This window comes from Podarcis filfolensis, assembly GCF_964270895.1.
Source record: "Podarcis filfolensis genome assembly, chromosome: 7".
Lineage (NCBI taxonomy): Eukaryota > Metazoa > Chordata > Lepidosauria > Squamata > Lacertidae > Podarcis > Podarcis filfolensis.
This window is the reverse complement of record NC_139603.1, coordinates 5,391,768-5,408,688: the sequence shown is the minus strand read 5'-3', so window position 1 is coordinate 5,408,688 and position 16,921 is coordinate 5,391,768. Positions and strand designations below refer to the sequence as shown.

The following is a 16,921-nucleotide window of genomic DNA, read 5'->3' as shown; positions in this document are numbered from 1 at the left end:
ACCCTCTTGCCTCCTGGTATGAACTGATTCTCACTTTTGGTTTGAAATTTCTGTTGCTACGCAGACCGCCCACCCTTGCTTTCCAGCAGCTGAATTTCCATCTCCATGTGGTAGGACTGAACTGCCTCTCTCCTTTTTCTCTCATACTAAGCAGCTCAGAGTCTTTGTTTACTGTGAAATGGCTGTTAGAATAATTCATATTTTTCTGTTTGAGCCCCTTGCATTGCAATCAATCAATAAAACACACACACACCTGGAAGTGTTACCCTCCAAAAAGCCTTATCCCTGTGGTGGGATGTGAACCCTTCTTTGGGGCAAATGAGGAGCCCTATAACTTCTCTAGGCCTGCACATACTTCACAGGGCTGTGGATCTGACTGGTAGTTTTAACTAAAATGTCACTGCTTCTAGGTATGTGTGGAACTGACCATAAGCATGGTAAAAGGGTTGTTCTGCTGCTGTCCACACTGGGGCTGCCAGGGGGTCACCTAAGCAGAGCCCTGGATCTTGTGGGCGCAGCAGGCATATGTGCTTATGGGCCCAATCTGATGAGCGATGGCACTAGATCTGCTGGAGGAATCACTGTGAATGCTTTTTGGCGGGATGCCTGCCGAACGGGTCAATGGCTATCATCACAGTGTCCCCAACACCATTCCTCGCTGAGTGAGGAGATGGGTGCTTAAAGGGTGAGGAGGTGAATGATGGTGAAAGTTGAGCTCTCCTATGTTCTGCGAAGGTGGAAACCCTAACCTAATACTTCAGGTGTCCCCGGAAAGAGTCTGGGCCTGGTACAGGGATAGCTATCTTTCCCCTGGGGAACAGCAGTAGACTGGCAGGCTGTGAAGCTTCCACCTCAGAGCAACGTGGTTCAGATTGCTCTGGTGCCTGGGGAGGACAAAGAGAAGCCCAGAGAGCAGCAGTCCCCGTCTGGTTTCCATGTGCCAAAGAATCCCGTCACCTCTTGCCAGTCCAGTAAAATCAGAGCTACTCCCGACCTGCACATTACATACTTTGTCAGGCAGTCTGGTCTCCCCCCAGCGTAATGCTGGGAGTGGCTTTGTGGCGACACTCAAACCCTCAGTCCCAGCTGTTGACAAGCAGAGTGTGGAACTTACGTCACATGGATACTCCTGGGTCCTGCACCACCAGCCTCTGCTCCTGGGAGAAAAGAGGCAAGAAACAAGCAGGGAAAGGGTCACACCAGCAGCTAACATTACTAGAAACCCCAGAAGCCCCACAACATGGCACCTAAGGAACGGGGCAAGAGTGGCAAAGAGGCTTCTAGGGGTCCTGGAAGAACACATAGGGGTCCCTATACTGGCTAGGATTTGGCCAGATGGTCTATGCCAACAATAGCAGGGGATGGGAACTGGGTTGGCCGTATGAGTGGGAGAGAGATGCCAGTGCCCAGAATGGTGGGCATAGGTGCCAACTCCCTGGGGCCCCTGGGTGCCTGAGCACCCACAAAATTCCCCATGAAGGGGCCAGGCACCCACAAATTTTGGTGCCAGGGCCATGCACACTGCATGGTACCCACGGCCCCGGGCACCCACAGTCACGGGGCCAAGCTGGCACTCCTGATGGTGGGCACTGGTGCCAGGAGTTGCTTAGGAATCATGGCTCTTCCTAAGCATGTGAAAACCCCCAAGGAGATTTACAGGTAGGAGCTAATTGGCACTCACTGAAGTCTTATGAGGTAGATATGAGATTAGAGAGCTTCAACAATGATTCTATAAAAAGGCCAGCCAGGGAAGGAGGTGGAATCCAGTCTAAAGACCATTTTACATGTGGCAATTTTAATGGGCACTGCAGACTCATGATGTGCAATTGCTAAAAGGTATGTATTCTTTTTTAAAAAAATTAATGTATACCAGGAAGCACATCTTAAAATAATATGAGTTTATGAGCCTGTTCTACCATTAGGTAGGCTGAGGTGGCACATCGCAGATACAGGGCATTATTAAAAGGTAGCAACCTGCCAATTAATAATTTACTACTGCCAGGGAGGTTATATTTATATTTTGCTGCTTCAGGCGCTAAAATAACTTGGGCTGTCTCTAAGTGGTATGCAATTCAAAATTACGGTTTTAGCAGGTACAGCAGGTAGCATCCTGTCTATATAAAACTCTATGCTCCATCTCCTCCGCCTACCAAATTCTTTCTGTCAAACCAAGAAAATGTTGGATATGTAATAATGCCAGTGTAAATGGGGTAAGAGGTTACACACAAAGAACAAATATGAAACCCAGTTTAAGCAATAATAATATACCCAATATTTGAGTGTCCTATTTCAAATAGTATGCAATTTTTCATTTCTGCCACTTCAGAGATAGATTGGTTTCTACATCTTTTGACCTCATAACCATCTATGGATATTCTGAATAAAAAAGTTACTGCTTCTAAGCTGATTTCAGCTTGTATGTTGTTTTCCTGAATATATTTGCATTCCATCATTTAACCACAACAAGGCAGCTATCCTAGAAGTTATTAAAACAATACTTGTGAATTTGTATAGCTTTTAGCCAAGCATTCTGTAAAGGATGCCTCTGCTGCCTCTCTGGTCTGCATTTCACTATGTACAATGACGTTTGAAGCAAAAACACTTCATTTCGTCAGCGTTTGCTTACTTTTGGCAGTAAGCAACAGTTCAAACACTTATTTTCTTTCCTCTTTGCTGTTGTATCACCATTATTACCTGAACTCATTACAGTCCTGTACCTTCCTAGTTTTATCCTTTTATGTTTTTTTTAATGTTCTGATGCTCATGGAACTAAAATTCTTAGTGCTGTAACATTTGGAAGATTAATGTTCTTCCCAAATCTATCCTGCCCTGGGAAATCCTCTTGCAGCTACGTTTCCGCCCTTATTTTCATCACAGTTCTTCCCTTTGGAGAACTCTTGCTTAGTCCAGACACAAATAGATTTGGGGTAGTGGGACTTCTTAGGATATATACAGTGGTACCTCGGGTTAAGTACTTAATTCATTCCGGAGGTCTGTTCTTAATCTGAAACTGTTCTTAACCTGAAGCACCACCTCCTGCTGCTGCCACTGCACGATTTCTGTTCTCATTCTGAAGCAAAGTTCTTAACCCGAGGTACTATTTCTGGATTAGCGGAGTCTGTAACCTGAAGCGTATGTAACCCGAGGTACCACTGTATTTCCCTCTTTTCTGGCAAGATACAGAGCCTCCCTCAGATCATTTTGCCCAAGAACAACAGTTCAGAGTCAGGCACATGCAGCAGTGGGGGGGCCTGGTGTGGAGGCGTGTCCTGCAGCCGGGTACGGGGCAATCAACCCGTGGGGGTGGGGCGGGGTGAGCCTCTCCGCTGCCTCCCCCTCAGCTGTAGGGCAGCTGAGGGAGAGGCAGTAGGCAGGTGCAAGTCCCATGCTGCCATTTTAGGCAGCGTGGAACCTGCAGGCGCCTAAGCCACCACGTCACTCCTAAAAAGTTTCGTGAGTCCATTTTTTTAAAAAAAACCCTCATTTTGTCACCCCCCTCAATGAGGACACCTGGGGCGGACCGGGGCCCCCACGCACCCCCCTTCCTCCGTCACTGGGTGCATATGTCATTAGAGGAGGGAAGGGGAAGCAGAACTCCCTCTGCAGTGGGAAAACAGTGCTGCACCAGCTTCTGTAGGTAGGTAAGTGGGCACAGATACACCTTCATTCTCAGTGCTAGGTACTCTGTGCCCCCTGCTTGAAGATTGGATTTTTTGATACATGTAAACAGTTACCCACTGGCTGTTTATCCTCCTCCACTATCTCAAGAGAATCTGTGAATCGCAGCCCCTGGCCCTTTCAGTGGCATCAGTTTGGATGTGCTGTGAGGGCTGTTACCTGTTAGTCAACAATGCTCTTAGTATCCCTGTGCACAGAAAGAGAAATGTGGTGTCCCATAAGACGAGGAAAGAGAGGACATAACAGTATCTACCTGGAGTTCTGTGCTGTTTGTTCTATTGATCTCGTTTCCTGATATATCTAGTCTGGCTGCTACTTTTTCTGATACATCATTAGCTGCCCTTTGAACACCCTCGTCCTCAGAGGCAGCCACGTCCTTATCCAGCCTCTCCAGATCCTCTGACCCAAGGCACTTGGGTCCGGTAGAGCAGTTTGTCTCGGACGCATTGCTTGTTGCAGTCCCTAGGAGGCTGGCCTCTTGCACTGAGCAGGGCGTAGGGTTTTCTTTCCTCTCTGGTCCATTCATGGAGACATCTGAATTGGCCGTCATGTTCAAGGGGCCTTCTCCTTGAGTGGACTCATCTGCCCATTCTTCCTTGGACCCTTTTTCACTTTCAGGATCTGCCTGCTGGAGTCTTCCTTGCTGAAATTCGCCTGTGTGAACTATTCCATTCTGGGAGCCCTCCCATGGGAGTTTCTCGTTGCTGTGGGCTTCCTGGTTTGCATCAGCAGATCCAAGGTCCTGTTTGCTACCAGGGAGAGACTCGTCCTGTTTCTTCCCAATATGGGTGACATGAAATCTGCAGGGGGGGGGGATAAAGGAAGTCAGGTGAATCAACAGTGACAAATCATTCTGTAAGAACCCTCATCATCTGGGTTGCAAGGTCTCCTGACAGAACAGAAAGCAAAACTCTGAGGCACTTTTTTGTGGCTAAGATACTAACCATATCCTACTAGCTACTCTCCAATGCAGAATAGCATAGCTTTTCCCTGGATACTTTCAAATAGGTTTATTATTCCTGTATTTTGGTGTCCACCTCTCACTCTCCCCACGGATGCTGGATTAGAAGAACATGCTAAGGAAAAGGAGCGAACGTTTGAATGGGAAGAAAAGGCTGAACATGAGCCCTGTGGAAACCAGTTAGGGAGCCCTTTCCCACATCATTTAAATCTTTTCCTCAAAGACTCAGGAAAGAGGCTAAAACTGCAACACTTCCAAGTCAAACCATCAGACACTACTCATGAAGCTGGTGCTCTGACCCCCTCACTCTTTGTCTTTGGTTTATTTTCACTTTTCATCTGACAAGTATGCCTAATAAACTAGCTGAGAATATAAATACACTCTCTCTCATGGAGCCAAGGCAAGCACCATTCGCTCACTAAGAATAACGGCAAATCTCTTCATGTGGGCTCAGTGTTGTGAGGCACTAGATGAGCCGTTGGAGGGGGTCCCATTCAAGGGATCCTCTACCGTGTCTTTATTAAACACCTTATTCAAAACAAATTGGTTTTGGTGTGGAAAGTTTCCTTTTCACCACGTGAGAAATGATGTGTCCTCTTCCCTTTTGCTGCTGCCTTTTGTATGCCTGGCCCTGCAATTCCGTGGCCCCTGGAAGGCCAAGAATTCTGACCTTGGAGGAGGGAGATGCAGTGCTGGATTCCCACTTTCTCACCATTCTGGAAACTTCTGTACTCCTGGCCCTACCAACATTAGGAAGACCAAAAAGGAGCTGGACCAGAGGACCAGAGGGAGGCTCAGCTTCAAGTATCCAACACCTGACCACATCCTGACACGCCCCCAAAATGGAGATCAAACTATGCTAGCTCGGGAGTCAGAGTGTCTCAGTTCCCACCAAAGCATAGTTATTGTTTATATAAACCCTACAAAAAGCTGGTGTGGATTCCCTAAGGAGGTTGGATGGGGTCTTGTATGCCTCCTTCTGGCATCTCTTGCAGACAAGCTGGTGCCAAATGTTTTCCTTTGGACCACATCAGCAAGGCTCCCGGGGGGGGGGGGGAGTCTTGTCGTCTGGGCAGCCCAGGACCTCCAGACCCATTGCACAGGCTTGAGCCCCTGAGAGGTCACTTTGGTGCTGCAAACGCAGCAAAAACAACGCAGGGGCGAGCAGTTATGGAAAAAAAAGTCTCTCCTGTATCAGTCTCTACAACCACAGCAGGCTCTGCAACTTTCTAACAGTTTGGCCTCACCCCCAAAGCTGCACTCCTCCATTGTCTCCTGAGAGAGACGGGTGCCGACAACAACATAGTTGTTTGGATTTTTTCCAAGATGGGCCAGTCATTTTATTATTATTTTATGGTATGTTTTATTGCACTCATACCTTTTATTGTACCAGTGACTTAATATTTTATTTGAGGGTGCAGTCTACAAATATTCTAACTTTTTTAATATTAAAAAACCTCCGTTTGTTAGGAGAGGGAAAATGTAAAAACAAAACAACTGAAGAAAGCACCCTTGCTCACCTCGCTCCTGCCCTGCCACCTGCTATGGTGAATGCCTTCTCCCAACCGAAGGATTGCAAAGTGCATTTATTCTACTCCCTTTACATTGATTTCCAAGATGTTGCATTATGTTTTTATGCTGAAATCTAGTAAAATGAAGGATGGCGTGGAAATAAAGAAAGACCTGTCTCTTGATAAATACCTGCCCACAGAGAAGACCGTGGTCTCCCCCGGGTGCATCTTGCCCTTGCCCTCCTTGGATCGGCCCTGTCGATGCAGCGGGTGCCTCTTTTTCCTACTGCAGTGGATGCAAGGGGCTTGCGTTGAGCCCAAGTGCACCGTGTGGTGATGGGGCAGGCCAGCATCTTGGCTGCTGCGATGTGGGCAGAGGCTGCTGGAGAAAAGAGAACAGAAGCTAATTGCCACAACAGTCATTGAACTCAGAACATAATTGCCCCAAACCACTCAATCTAAACAGAAGGATGCAACCCTCAATGCGTGACCAGCACATTACCATGAGACAAGCACAAGAGGTTCTGAGATTCACACAGACAAATGTGACCCACTGAGTTCAATCTACCAGGAAGTTCTCCTAAGGAGGCTCCACTGAAATAAATGTGAGCGGTACAAAAACACAACCCCCACCACCACCACAGTACAAAAGATATAAAGGTAAAGGACCCCTGGATGGTTAAGTTCAGTCAAAGTTGCGGCACTCATCTCACTTCAGGCTGAGGGAGCCAGTGTTTGTCCACAGATAGCTTTCTGGGTCATGTGGCCAGCAGAACTAAACCGCTTGTGGCACAACAGAACACAGTGATGATAACCAGAGTACACAGAAATGTCGTTTACTTTCTTGCCACAGCAGTACCTATTTATCTACTTGCACTGATGTGCTTTTGAACTGCTAGGTTGGCAGAAGCTGGGACAGAGCAAAGGGAGCAAAGCAGATTTGAACTGCCAACCTTGGTGGTTTACAGCCAAGGCTAGGTGGTTTAGCGCTACCCACATCCACCACAATACAATCCCAGCATGGACTGGGAAGGGAAGACCCCATTTGGTTTTTCTGCCTCAGAAACCAAAAACAACCTGAACTGTAATGAAATGAAATGTTGAGGGAGCCATATGAACTCCAGGGATTCAAGACTGGACTTCCCCTTTGCCCTTTTCTAGCACAGAGACAAGGGCTTTAATCTCTCCATCTCTTCCTCGCTGATAGCTAACCTCTAGCCCAGTCTTCAAGGAAGGATGGCATAGCAGAGATTCCCAAGATGTGATAGGCACTATGGTGCACCTGGACCCTGTCCTCACCTGGGCACAGGGACCGGCAGTGGGAGATCAGCGTCACCATCTCCCAGCATTTCCTTCAGGACTTCCACATTTGCTAACAAAGGGGAGAAAGAAGAAATGTGTCACAGCCAGGTCCTCATGTACAGGGACTTCCCAACCGTTAAACCAAGGTTAAGCCTTACCTTCATTCTGAATGATGCACTTCACTATCTTCTCTACAGTGTCCTCATTCAGCTCCTCATCTTCATCTGAAATGAAAAGATATGGCAGTGATAGAAGAAACATAGGAACTCTTGTGACGGGATAAATCTCTAAACAGCATCAAAAACCCTGAAATGCTCAAGGAACAGCTAGCCCCGTGCTTCAGCAAAAGTGACCTGGGAAGCTGTTCTCTCTAACAGAGGTGTGCAAACAGAAATGGCTTGCTGGGTGGGACCCCAGCTGTTACTGCAGCTTCCCAGCAGGTGAGGTACTATCAAGAAGGAGAGGCAAGGGGGCTGGAGGTTGGCATAGTGCAAACCATCAGCGGAACCAACCTGACACCCAGCTGGTGCATTTGCACTGTGCCAATCTCTCTGCTTCCTCTGCCCTGGCAAGCAACAGTGAATTAGGAAGCTAACCTAGCAGCCCTGTCCCACCCAACAAGCTACTGGGGCTTTGTGGCCACAAGCAGCCCTTGGCCCTTGGCCTGATTTCATGCAGGGACAAGGAGACACAGAGAAAATGAGCTTCCTTACACCATTTGTGGCTCTGTCGCTCCCTGCCATTGCCACATGTGGCCTCTGACCAGGGCCAGCCCAATACAGTTTGGCACCTGAGGTGAGCCACAAAATGATGTGCATGCCCCTGCCATGGAACAAGGGCGGGGGGAGAGCAGCAGGGCCTCCTATTCGCCAAGAGGCCTCTGTAGAGGCAACATGGGGTGGGGGGCTGCTGAGGAGACACAGATCCGGCCTCCAGTGCAGTGGCAGAAGGTGATGCATTCCATGCAGGCCAAATCTGCTGCCCTTGTGGATCCTGCCGCCTGAGGCGGTTGCTTCACCTTGCTGGCCCTGCTCCTGACAGATTAGCTCTGCGGGAATGTGATCCTCAACAGAAAAAGGGTTCCCCAGCCCTGCTCTAGCAGATCACATAGCAGTGCAGTTGCTCGTAATCGTCCTGATATAATTTGACTTGAATCTCCCAAACTCAGGGGTGCCAGTCAAAGAAGCCAGTCACTTCCCCACACATTTCAGTCCCTGTGTTTATTCCTCAGGAATATCTGTATTTCTTGGCAACCCACTGCTTCTACACAATGTGGCAATTGTTAGAAACAATTACTTATAAAGATAAATATCTCTTTTAAATGTTGCTTCTTCTTTGCAATCTAAATTCGACAGAAGCCATGCGCAAACTCTTGAAACTTTGCATTCCTGGCCACCTGACATCTCTCTAGTAGATGTAGAACAGCTAAGCCAAGCCCGGATTGTTTATAAACAGCTCAATAATTGTGTGTTTCTACTTGATAAATGGAAAACGGCCATTTACAAAAGACAAAACTCTGTAGCAAGGTTAAGGCTGCCACAATGCCCTTCAGAACAACGGGGCTACAGTCTTTTTGATGCCGCTCTGCAGCACAGGAAGTGCAGGGAAATTTGGGTTCAAATCTTCTCACAACCATAATGTTTACTAGGGCAAGTCACAATTTCTTATTCTAGCCCACTTTATAGCTTTGTTGTGAGGATAAATTCATGTGTGCCACCTGAGCTCTTTAGGGTGAAAGTAGAATGCAACCTTGATGAAAAACTAATAAAAACTAACTACTACAGCTTTTATTTTTCTTTCCCTGCTCATCTTTACCTATCCTCCCTCCCTCTCACATTTGGAAAATAGCAGAAATGTGGCCCCAAAATGCCCATAGATGCATCACATACGATGAGGCTCAGGTCGCAATCACAAGCAAGTCTGAGGGACATAATAGCCAAGAGCACACATCAAATTTTCAGGCATCCCATTACAAGGACATTCCTGGCCTGAAAAAAGAATGAGGTATCAAAACCAGCCCTTGTCGCAGGAGTGAGCTATGCCCACTGGAACATCCTGCTTTCAGGTGTGGCTGGTACCCACCGATTGGTCAGGTGGAAGGCAGGGACTCAAGCAGGAGGCAGAGGCAGGGCCAATGACAGGCAGAGCCAACTCCCTCTAATTTTGTCCCGCCCTCTTTCCTACTGAGTCCTACAAGAGCAGCCCTGAGCCATGGGAGGAGGAAGTCAAAAGGCAGTGCCTGCCTCCTGGACAGGATGCAAGAAGGGCAGGCAGGTTGGGGCTGGTTGAGGGCAGACTGAGGTCGATGGCGCAGTGCCCCCATTTGCCCTAATGGAGCAGCCGCCACTTCCTCCTTCGTCATCCAACTTCAATTGAAGTTGTACAGAAAGAGTTTTGCTGTAGCTGCCAGAAAAGGCAGTATTCCTCTTCTGTTGTTGCCCTCCATCCCACCTTGATTCAGAGTCCTAAATATTATTTGCCACTCAGTTCAAGAAAACCATTGTGGTGGAGCGACCTGGGTTCAAGTCCTCACTCAGTCATGAAGGACACTGACTGATCTGGGGCGAGTCTTCTAGCCTCTCACCTACTTCACAAGGTTGCTTGGGGGAATAGACTGATGCAGGGAAAGATCACTCTGAGCTCCTTGAACAAAGGTAGGATAAAATAATGAAAACCACTCACACCCATCTAAGTTCAGATGCCCCTCATTCTAGCATGCAACCCACCATGATATTCTGGTCCTATTTTCCTATGTGCTTCAGTTGATTTGGCATGAGGCTGGGACAAGATGCTTGGAGAAGTATGGTCTCTCACTGGCTTATTAAACCCTTGGTCTTCATAGAGTCGGAAGGGACCGCGAGGGTCATCAAGTGCAGGATTCTTTACGCCCAACATGGGGCTCGAACCAAAGACCCTGAGATCGAGAGTCTCATGCTCTTACCAGCTGAGCTATCCTGCTGTCCTCTGTGCATAAATTCCAGCAACAGAGGGATGACTATCCATTTGGCTATGGTTCAGCAGGGATTTGAACCAAGAGATTCAACCTCTTGCCTCGATCTAGTATTTGCTGGCATTATTCCAAGGCTACAGTTTTGCAAATTATTAAATATGAGCTATTAGCTCCAATTTAGCGAGGTGACTTTAAGCAACGTGCAAATGAGCTGCAAAGTTGGTGAAGAGGGAAGGGAGACCAGTAACGTTTTTGCTTAGATCCGGAAATTTCAGCTCAGATCTGGGTCATTCCCATCGAACACAGCAAGAAAAAACGTGAATAAGACTGGGCTGCATGATAGGTGAAAGCGAAGCTGAGCAGAGCAAAGCCAAAGTCACAAAACCTAAAAGGATGGGAGCTGTCAAGACGGATGAAGCGGCTGTTCTGAAAGCAGCCCACATATAATTACTTAAATCCCTCCAGCAAATTGCACCCGCAGAATTTAGACCGGTGGGGTAAAATAGTGATGCTTTTTTAAATGTAGAGTTCTCCATGCCCCCTTCTCCAACTCATTATTTGCTAGCCCAGGGCTGGCGAACTCTTGGTCTTGAGGGAACACCGCTTTGCGCCTGCGGGTGGCGGGGAGCCTCGTGCTGAGAAAGAAAGAAGACCCCCGCTCGCTGCTTTCCTTCTGCCCCCCCCCCCTTTACTCACCATCTTGCAGCTGGGTCAGAGACTCCTTGTTATCAGAGTCGAGCTCATCCCGGAATGTCCGGCAGCGGTAGCCCTTCTTCTTCAGGACGTGGCAAATGAGGAATCCCACGAGTCCCATGACGAAGAAGACCAGGACCAGCAGGAACAGCATGGAAACGCTGTGCTGGTGGTCGGCATCGTCCTCCCCCTCGTCGTTGCTGTGCTCCGACATTCGGATCTGCGAGAGAGGGAGCGCGCATGGCTCAGGGCCCGCAGGTGCCCACGTGCCTGGTTGCCCACCCAGGCCAGTGGCGCCAAGGTGCCCTGGGCAGGTACCGGGGCTCAGCTCCCTGTTTCCTGGGCTCCCCCACTAATCGAAAAGCACCCCTCGGGTGAGAAGCCTTACTGAGGGGTTGCGGAAAGTTTATCAGGGAGGTTTCGCTTGACTTCCAGAAAGAGGTTCCTGGAGATTTTACCAAGGGTCTTTCGCAGCCATCTGCCTCAGAAGTCAGGCGCAAGGACGAGCAGTCCAAGGGCAAGGATTCTCAGCCAGATCCCCGGGAGAGAGGAGCTGCTGCTGCTGCTGCTGCTGCTGCTTCCCTAGGAAACGTCCTGCTTCCATTTTGAGATGCTTTGACTTGAGAAATGCCTTTCCTCATGCCTCCCGTTTCTGCCTTGGCGGTTCCCTGACCAGAACCCTGCTTCTCCCTCCCTCCCTCTCTCCTTCCCCTACTAGAGGTTTTCCAAGGACACGGCGCCAGCCTTTGCGAGCGCGCGGCCGCTCTCGGCGGGACGAAGCATCCCCGGCCTCCCTCCCTCCCTCCCTCTCTCTCTTTCTTTCTCAATCTGTCCGTCTGGGTCTCTCTTTCCACCTCCGCCGCTGGGCTGGAGGATGCTTCTCAAGGACACGACCGGTGTCGCACTACTGCCGCTGCCTCTGCAGCACAAACCTCGCTCCGGAGAGGCGCGACGGCTCCCTCCCTGCTCCTCCTCCTCCTCTTCCTCCTGTGCAAGCACCTTTCCCCACCCCCCGCCCGCCCCCGGCCGCTCCCCTCGTCCTGCTTCTCGGTTTCCAGGCACTGCAGGTCCGAAATACTCACGGCCGACAAGGAGGCTCTCCTCCCCGGACGCCCAAGTCAGCGCTCAGCGGAGCGCATTCCGGCTGCCGCAGCAGCGACCAGGCGGCCCCCAGCTGGCCGCGCACCTTCCGCGCGCGCAGGAGCCCAGAGCATCGCGCGCACCTTCCTGGCGAGGTGCGCGCCAGCCGGGCCTCCCCGGAATCCGCATGGGCTTCAGCCTCCTCCCAAGAGCGTCCCAGAGCCGGGCGGGCGAATCCTTCTCCCCGGGCCACTAGGCGCTGCTGCCCCCTCCGCTCCCTCGGATGGCGCGGGCGCCTCCAGCGGGCGAAGCAGCGACGCGCTGCCACCGCCTCGGCGCGCACCTGAAGCGCCCTTCTTCCCGCGAGGCTGTTCCTTCTGCCTCCCGTCTCCTAGCAACCCCGCAACTCCGAGGCCGGGTACCACTCGCAGCATCCCTGACGCCTGTCTGGCAAGCCGCGCACATGGCGGGCTGCTGCTGCCTTTCAGCACAAGGGCTCGACTATGACTCCCGGGTTCCCCACAACCTCTCCAGAAATCTCTCAGGCAGAAACCGGGTGGGGCCCGGGGAGAGGCTGAGAGAGCACCGTCTGGGGACCGAGAGAGAGGCAGCAGCTGCCAAAGCGCCTCTAGGAGCCATTTCACACAGACTTTGGAGGGATGGCCCGAGAGCTAGCAAAGAGTAGGGAAGGCCTGTCACCATGTGACCCCGCTGAAACGTTGATATTCTGAGGTTCGGCATCAGGTTCAGTAACTGGAAGGCTTTCCAGACCCTGTTAAGGCCAAGTCTGGGTTGGATCATATCACACTGCCGGTGCGTACTCTAAGCCAGGCATAGGCAAACTCAGGTCTCCAGATGTTTTGGAGACTACAACTCCCATCATCCCTAGCTAACAGGACCAGTGGTCAGGGATGATGGGAATTGTAGTCCCCAAACATCTCCCTGGAATGCTAGTTTCCCACGTGGAGGGAATTACTGTGTGTTCATATTGCTTGCCTTAGAGCACAGCAAAGTGTGTTGTACCCCACTCCTCTAGTGCATTTCTCAAGTCATATCAACTTCAACTTCTCAACTTGGACTACTATAATGCGCTCTATGTGGGGCTACCTTTGAAGGTGACCTGGAAATTACAATTAATCCAGAATGTGGCAGTTAGACTGGTGATTGAGAGTGGCCACTGAGACCATATAACACCTGTCCTGAAATACCAGTACCTGCATTGGCTCCCAGTATGTTTCCGAGCACAATTCAAAGTGTTGGTGCTGACCTTGAAAGCCCTAAATGGCCTTGTCCAGTATACCTGAAGGAGTATCTCCACCCCCATCGTTCTGCCCGGATACTGAGGTCCAGCGCTGAGGGCCTTCTGGCGGTTCCCTCACTGCGAGAAGTGAGGTTACAGGGAACCAGGCAGAGGGTCTTCTCAGTAGTGGATGTCAAGGAAACAAACTATCTGACTTTTAGAAGACATTTTAGGAGAGCCAGTGTGGTGTAGTGGTTAAGAGCGATAGACTCGTAATCTGGGGAACCAGGTTCGCGTCTCCGCTCCTCCACATGCAGCTGCTGGGTGACCTTGGGCTAGTCACACTTCTTTGAAGTCTCTCAGCCCCACTCACCTCACAGAGTGTTTGTTGTGGGGGAGGAAGGGAAAGGAGAACGTTAGCCGCTTTGAGACTCCCTAGGGTAGTGATAAAGTGGGATATCAAATCCAAACTCTTCATCATAGGGAAGTTTTTAATGTTTGATGTTTTATTGTGTTTTTATATTCTGTTGGAAACTGTCCAGAGTGGTTGGGGAAACCCAGCCAGATGGGTGGGGTATAAATAATAAATTATTATTACTATAACTTCATATCAGCAGAGCTTCATTAATGTCAAATTTGTTTTAGTACACACTAGAAGTTGTTAATGGAACAGGGATAACTTGTCTAGAGACAAAATAAAAATGGCTAAACGACTCCAGTTGTTGTCAAGCTGCTTTGAGAAACACATCAAACAGCAGTACTTTATAACAAAGTGCTGGATACATATGCATTTTGGATAGCTTTGTGATTTAAAAGCCCACATTGGAAAATGCAGGGAGAACACAGCAAACAGGAGTGTGAAGACAGTCACAGATTTGGGGAGCAATCCCTCAAGCATCTGGCGTAAAGCAAACTGGTGCAATTTATGCGAATGTAAAGTTACACCAGATCCAAACTCCTTCAGCAGCACAGCTGTTTCCCTGACTAAGCCCGGAAGAGGGAAAACAAGCTTTTAAAATAGTATTCTATCCAAAGTTTCCAAGACTGAGCTGAATTGGCTAGCATCTAGTCTAGCCCCACCTCCTCCTGGCAAGCTCTCTAAACTGGCCTCAGCTGAAGCAACTTTAGCTCCACTGGCTGAGCCCCAGCTGAGCCAGGGTTGATTGATTGATTTACTTATGTGCAGCTTTTCAATCATGAACTGTGCCCAAAGCGCCTTACAGCAAACATTCAAAACAATGAAATACAGAGCATGGAAATTCAAACATATAAAATACAGAATGTGCCAGTGAATTAAAAAATGACAAAATCGACCATTTGGCAAATACAGAATAAATTCAACATTACAAAACAAAAGCAAATGCTATTCATTGATCAGGTACATAAATGAACAGCAAAACAAGAGTCAACCAACAATAAAAGTTTCTGGCACTGGTCTTGCTGCACTCCAAGGAGCTTAGTTTAAATGCTCTTTGGGGGAGAGGGGTAGGGGACATACAGCCGGCTCCAGAAGTGGCTGACAGGAGCAAAAGGATGAGCAACTTATGCCGGCAAACCTTCTGCTGAGCTGGGTTTGGGAACTTAATGCTGACTGAGCCAGAGATCTGATGCATCCTAAGCTGCTCCTCCAAGGGATCTTGCCATAGGAGTGTTCCTTTAAAGGAGGAGCATTCAGTTATATGAGCCCTCACCAGAAGTCTGAAGTCAGAAAGCCACATATAACCTCCGTACTCAGCCTATGTTTTAACTTTATATATATTTACTGATGTCCCCTTTGTGCTCATTTCAGCTTCCCAGGACACTTTGTAAGTTACCTCTGACTGGCCATACTGGAACAAGCAAACTTAAGGGACAGACTGCTCCATGAAATTGATGGATTTACAGTTATTCCAGAGGTTGAGAGCTATCACTTGCACACTGAATCCAACCAAAGATTTTTTTAAAAATCACACTGTATGCACTATTTGGCTTACCAATGCTGATATATCTGTGTTAATACCTTGTTATTGTGAATGGCCCCCTGCGCAAGTCCAAAAATATGGACACTGTTGGCCCTCAGGCAAAACATTTGTGTGTCCACTTCTCACTTCAGTGGGCTCAAACAGGCTGTCATTGCCCCTGGCTGTTGCTGCTGCTTTCCATCAACACTGTTGACTGCTCATTTGTCAGCAAGAGAGCTGGAGGTGAAAGAGAGAGAAGGCAGTAGCAGCTCCTTCTCTACTTCTGCACCATCATAGTTCTGATTCTGGGCCAGAGGGAAGTGGGGGGGGGGAATAGTGAAGGGTGGAAATAGGAAGGAAGGGAAGCAGCAGAAAGGGGACAGGGGGTTGTTGACATTGGTGCCTGTGTAGAAGTGTGAGACCCTGCAAGGGCCTGACCACATCGACCCCTCAATCTGCTCTTCTTTTTCTCATCTCCAGTCTGTTTCAGAAACCTTTTAAATTAATAACTGGAGTCCCACAAACAACAGTTCGTGTGTTTAGCTGAGTGCAATGCTCTTTCCATCTGCTGAGCATAGGGCACCCCTTCCCACCCCCAAATGTGCTCACTCTTCTTTTCCCCAAACACCACAACTCTCAGCTGCCATTGTACATCCATGGGACCCTCCTGCACATGAATTGTCACATGGTGGTGTCCCCAACCTTTGGCTTTTTATCAATATAGGACTTGTAAAGTTAGGAGGAGATTGTGAGGTTGTAAGAGCAGCACTAGGTTCTCCGAAGAAGAGCCATGATCGGCTGAAGCCAGCCTTGGAATAACACTCAATACATGAAATGACTTCTGACGATGTTTACACATCCATAATTCCTCTTTGTGCTAATAGCCACTGGTGGTGCAATCTGAAATCTGTTATGTATGTATCTCACAGGATAAAGTCTGTGGAGTACTTCCTACACTCTGTCTCAAACACTGTTAAAAGTACACACTAGAGAAGCTTTCTTAGCATGCCCAGTTTTTTCTCTGCTTCCCCATCCCTGTTTTGTTTTTTAAAAAAGCAAACTTTCAATAAGAAGGTGTGTTCTGGAAAACTCAAGTGGCTTACCCCTCACTATTTTGTGATTTCAGTTGGTCCTTGTTGGCATCTGTCTGTTTTGAGAGACAATAGAGTGTGCCTCCGCATAACACACTGTGCATATTAGGTAAAGGTAAAGTGACCCCTGACCATTAGGTCCAGTCGTGGACAAGCAACGGGAGCTCACCCCATCGTGGGGGATTTGAACCATCAACCTTCTGATTGGCAAGGCCTAGGCTCAGTGGTTTAGACCACAGCGCCACCCACATCCCACTATGCATATTAGTTGGTCCTAATAAGGCTATTCTCCTACAAATATTATTGGATTTTTTTTCTAATGGTAAATGGCTACTATTTCTCTGTCTATGAAAGAAAAATGTGTATTTGAAAAGGGAATATATTCTTACCTCTTTTCCTGCTAGGGTAAATGCAGCAGTTGGCCCCATGGCGCAGTTAGCTTTAAGGAAGTGTGCTGACTTTATCTCACACTTGC

General features: G+C 48.8%; 1 protein-coding gene across 6 annotated transcripts in view; it reads right to left on the bottom strand.

Annotated features, from left to right (window-relative positions):
• The window catches only part of RELL2 (RELT like 2), a 19,741-nt gene extending 2,820 nt beyond the window's left edge, over positions 1-16,921 (bottom strand). Inside the window, exons 1-8 of one of the 6 annotated variants that reach the window (XM_083624760.1) lie at positions 16,836-16,921; positions 15,415-15,660; positions 11,099-11,315; positions 7,611-7,676; positions 7,450-7,522; positions 6,341-6,529; positions 3,932-4,478; positions 1,115-1,157 (exon numbers count right to left, since the gene is read on the bottom strand). In XM_083624760.1, coding sequence (XP_083480886.1) covers positions 1,116-1,157; positions 3,932-4,478; positions 6,341-6,529; positions 7,450-7,522; positions 7,611-7,676; positions 11,099-11,315; positions 15,415-15,483 — 1,203 coding nt within the window. In that variant the 5' untranslated portion in view covers positions 15,484-15,660; positions 16,836-16,921 and the 3' untranslated portion in view covers position 1,115. Of the gene's footprint in view, positions 1-1,114; positions 1,158-3,931; positions 4,479-6,340; positions 6,533-7,449; positions 7,523-7,610; positions 7,677-11,098; positions 11,316-12,177; positions 12,268-15,414; positions 15,661-16,835 lie in introns of those variants that run through there. The other 5 variants (XM_083624758.1, XM_083624759.1, XM_083624761.1 and 2 more) reach the window with 5 other exon arrangements.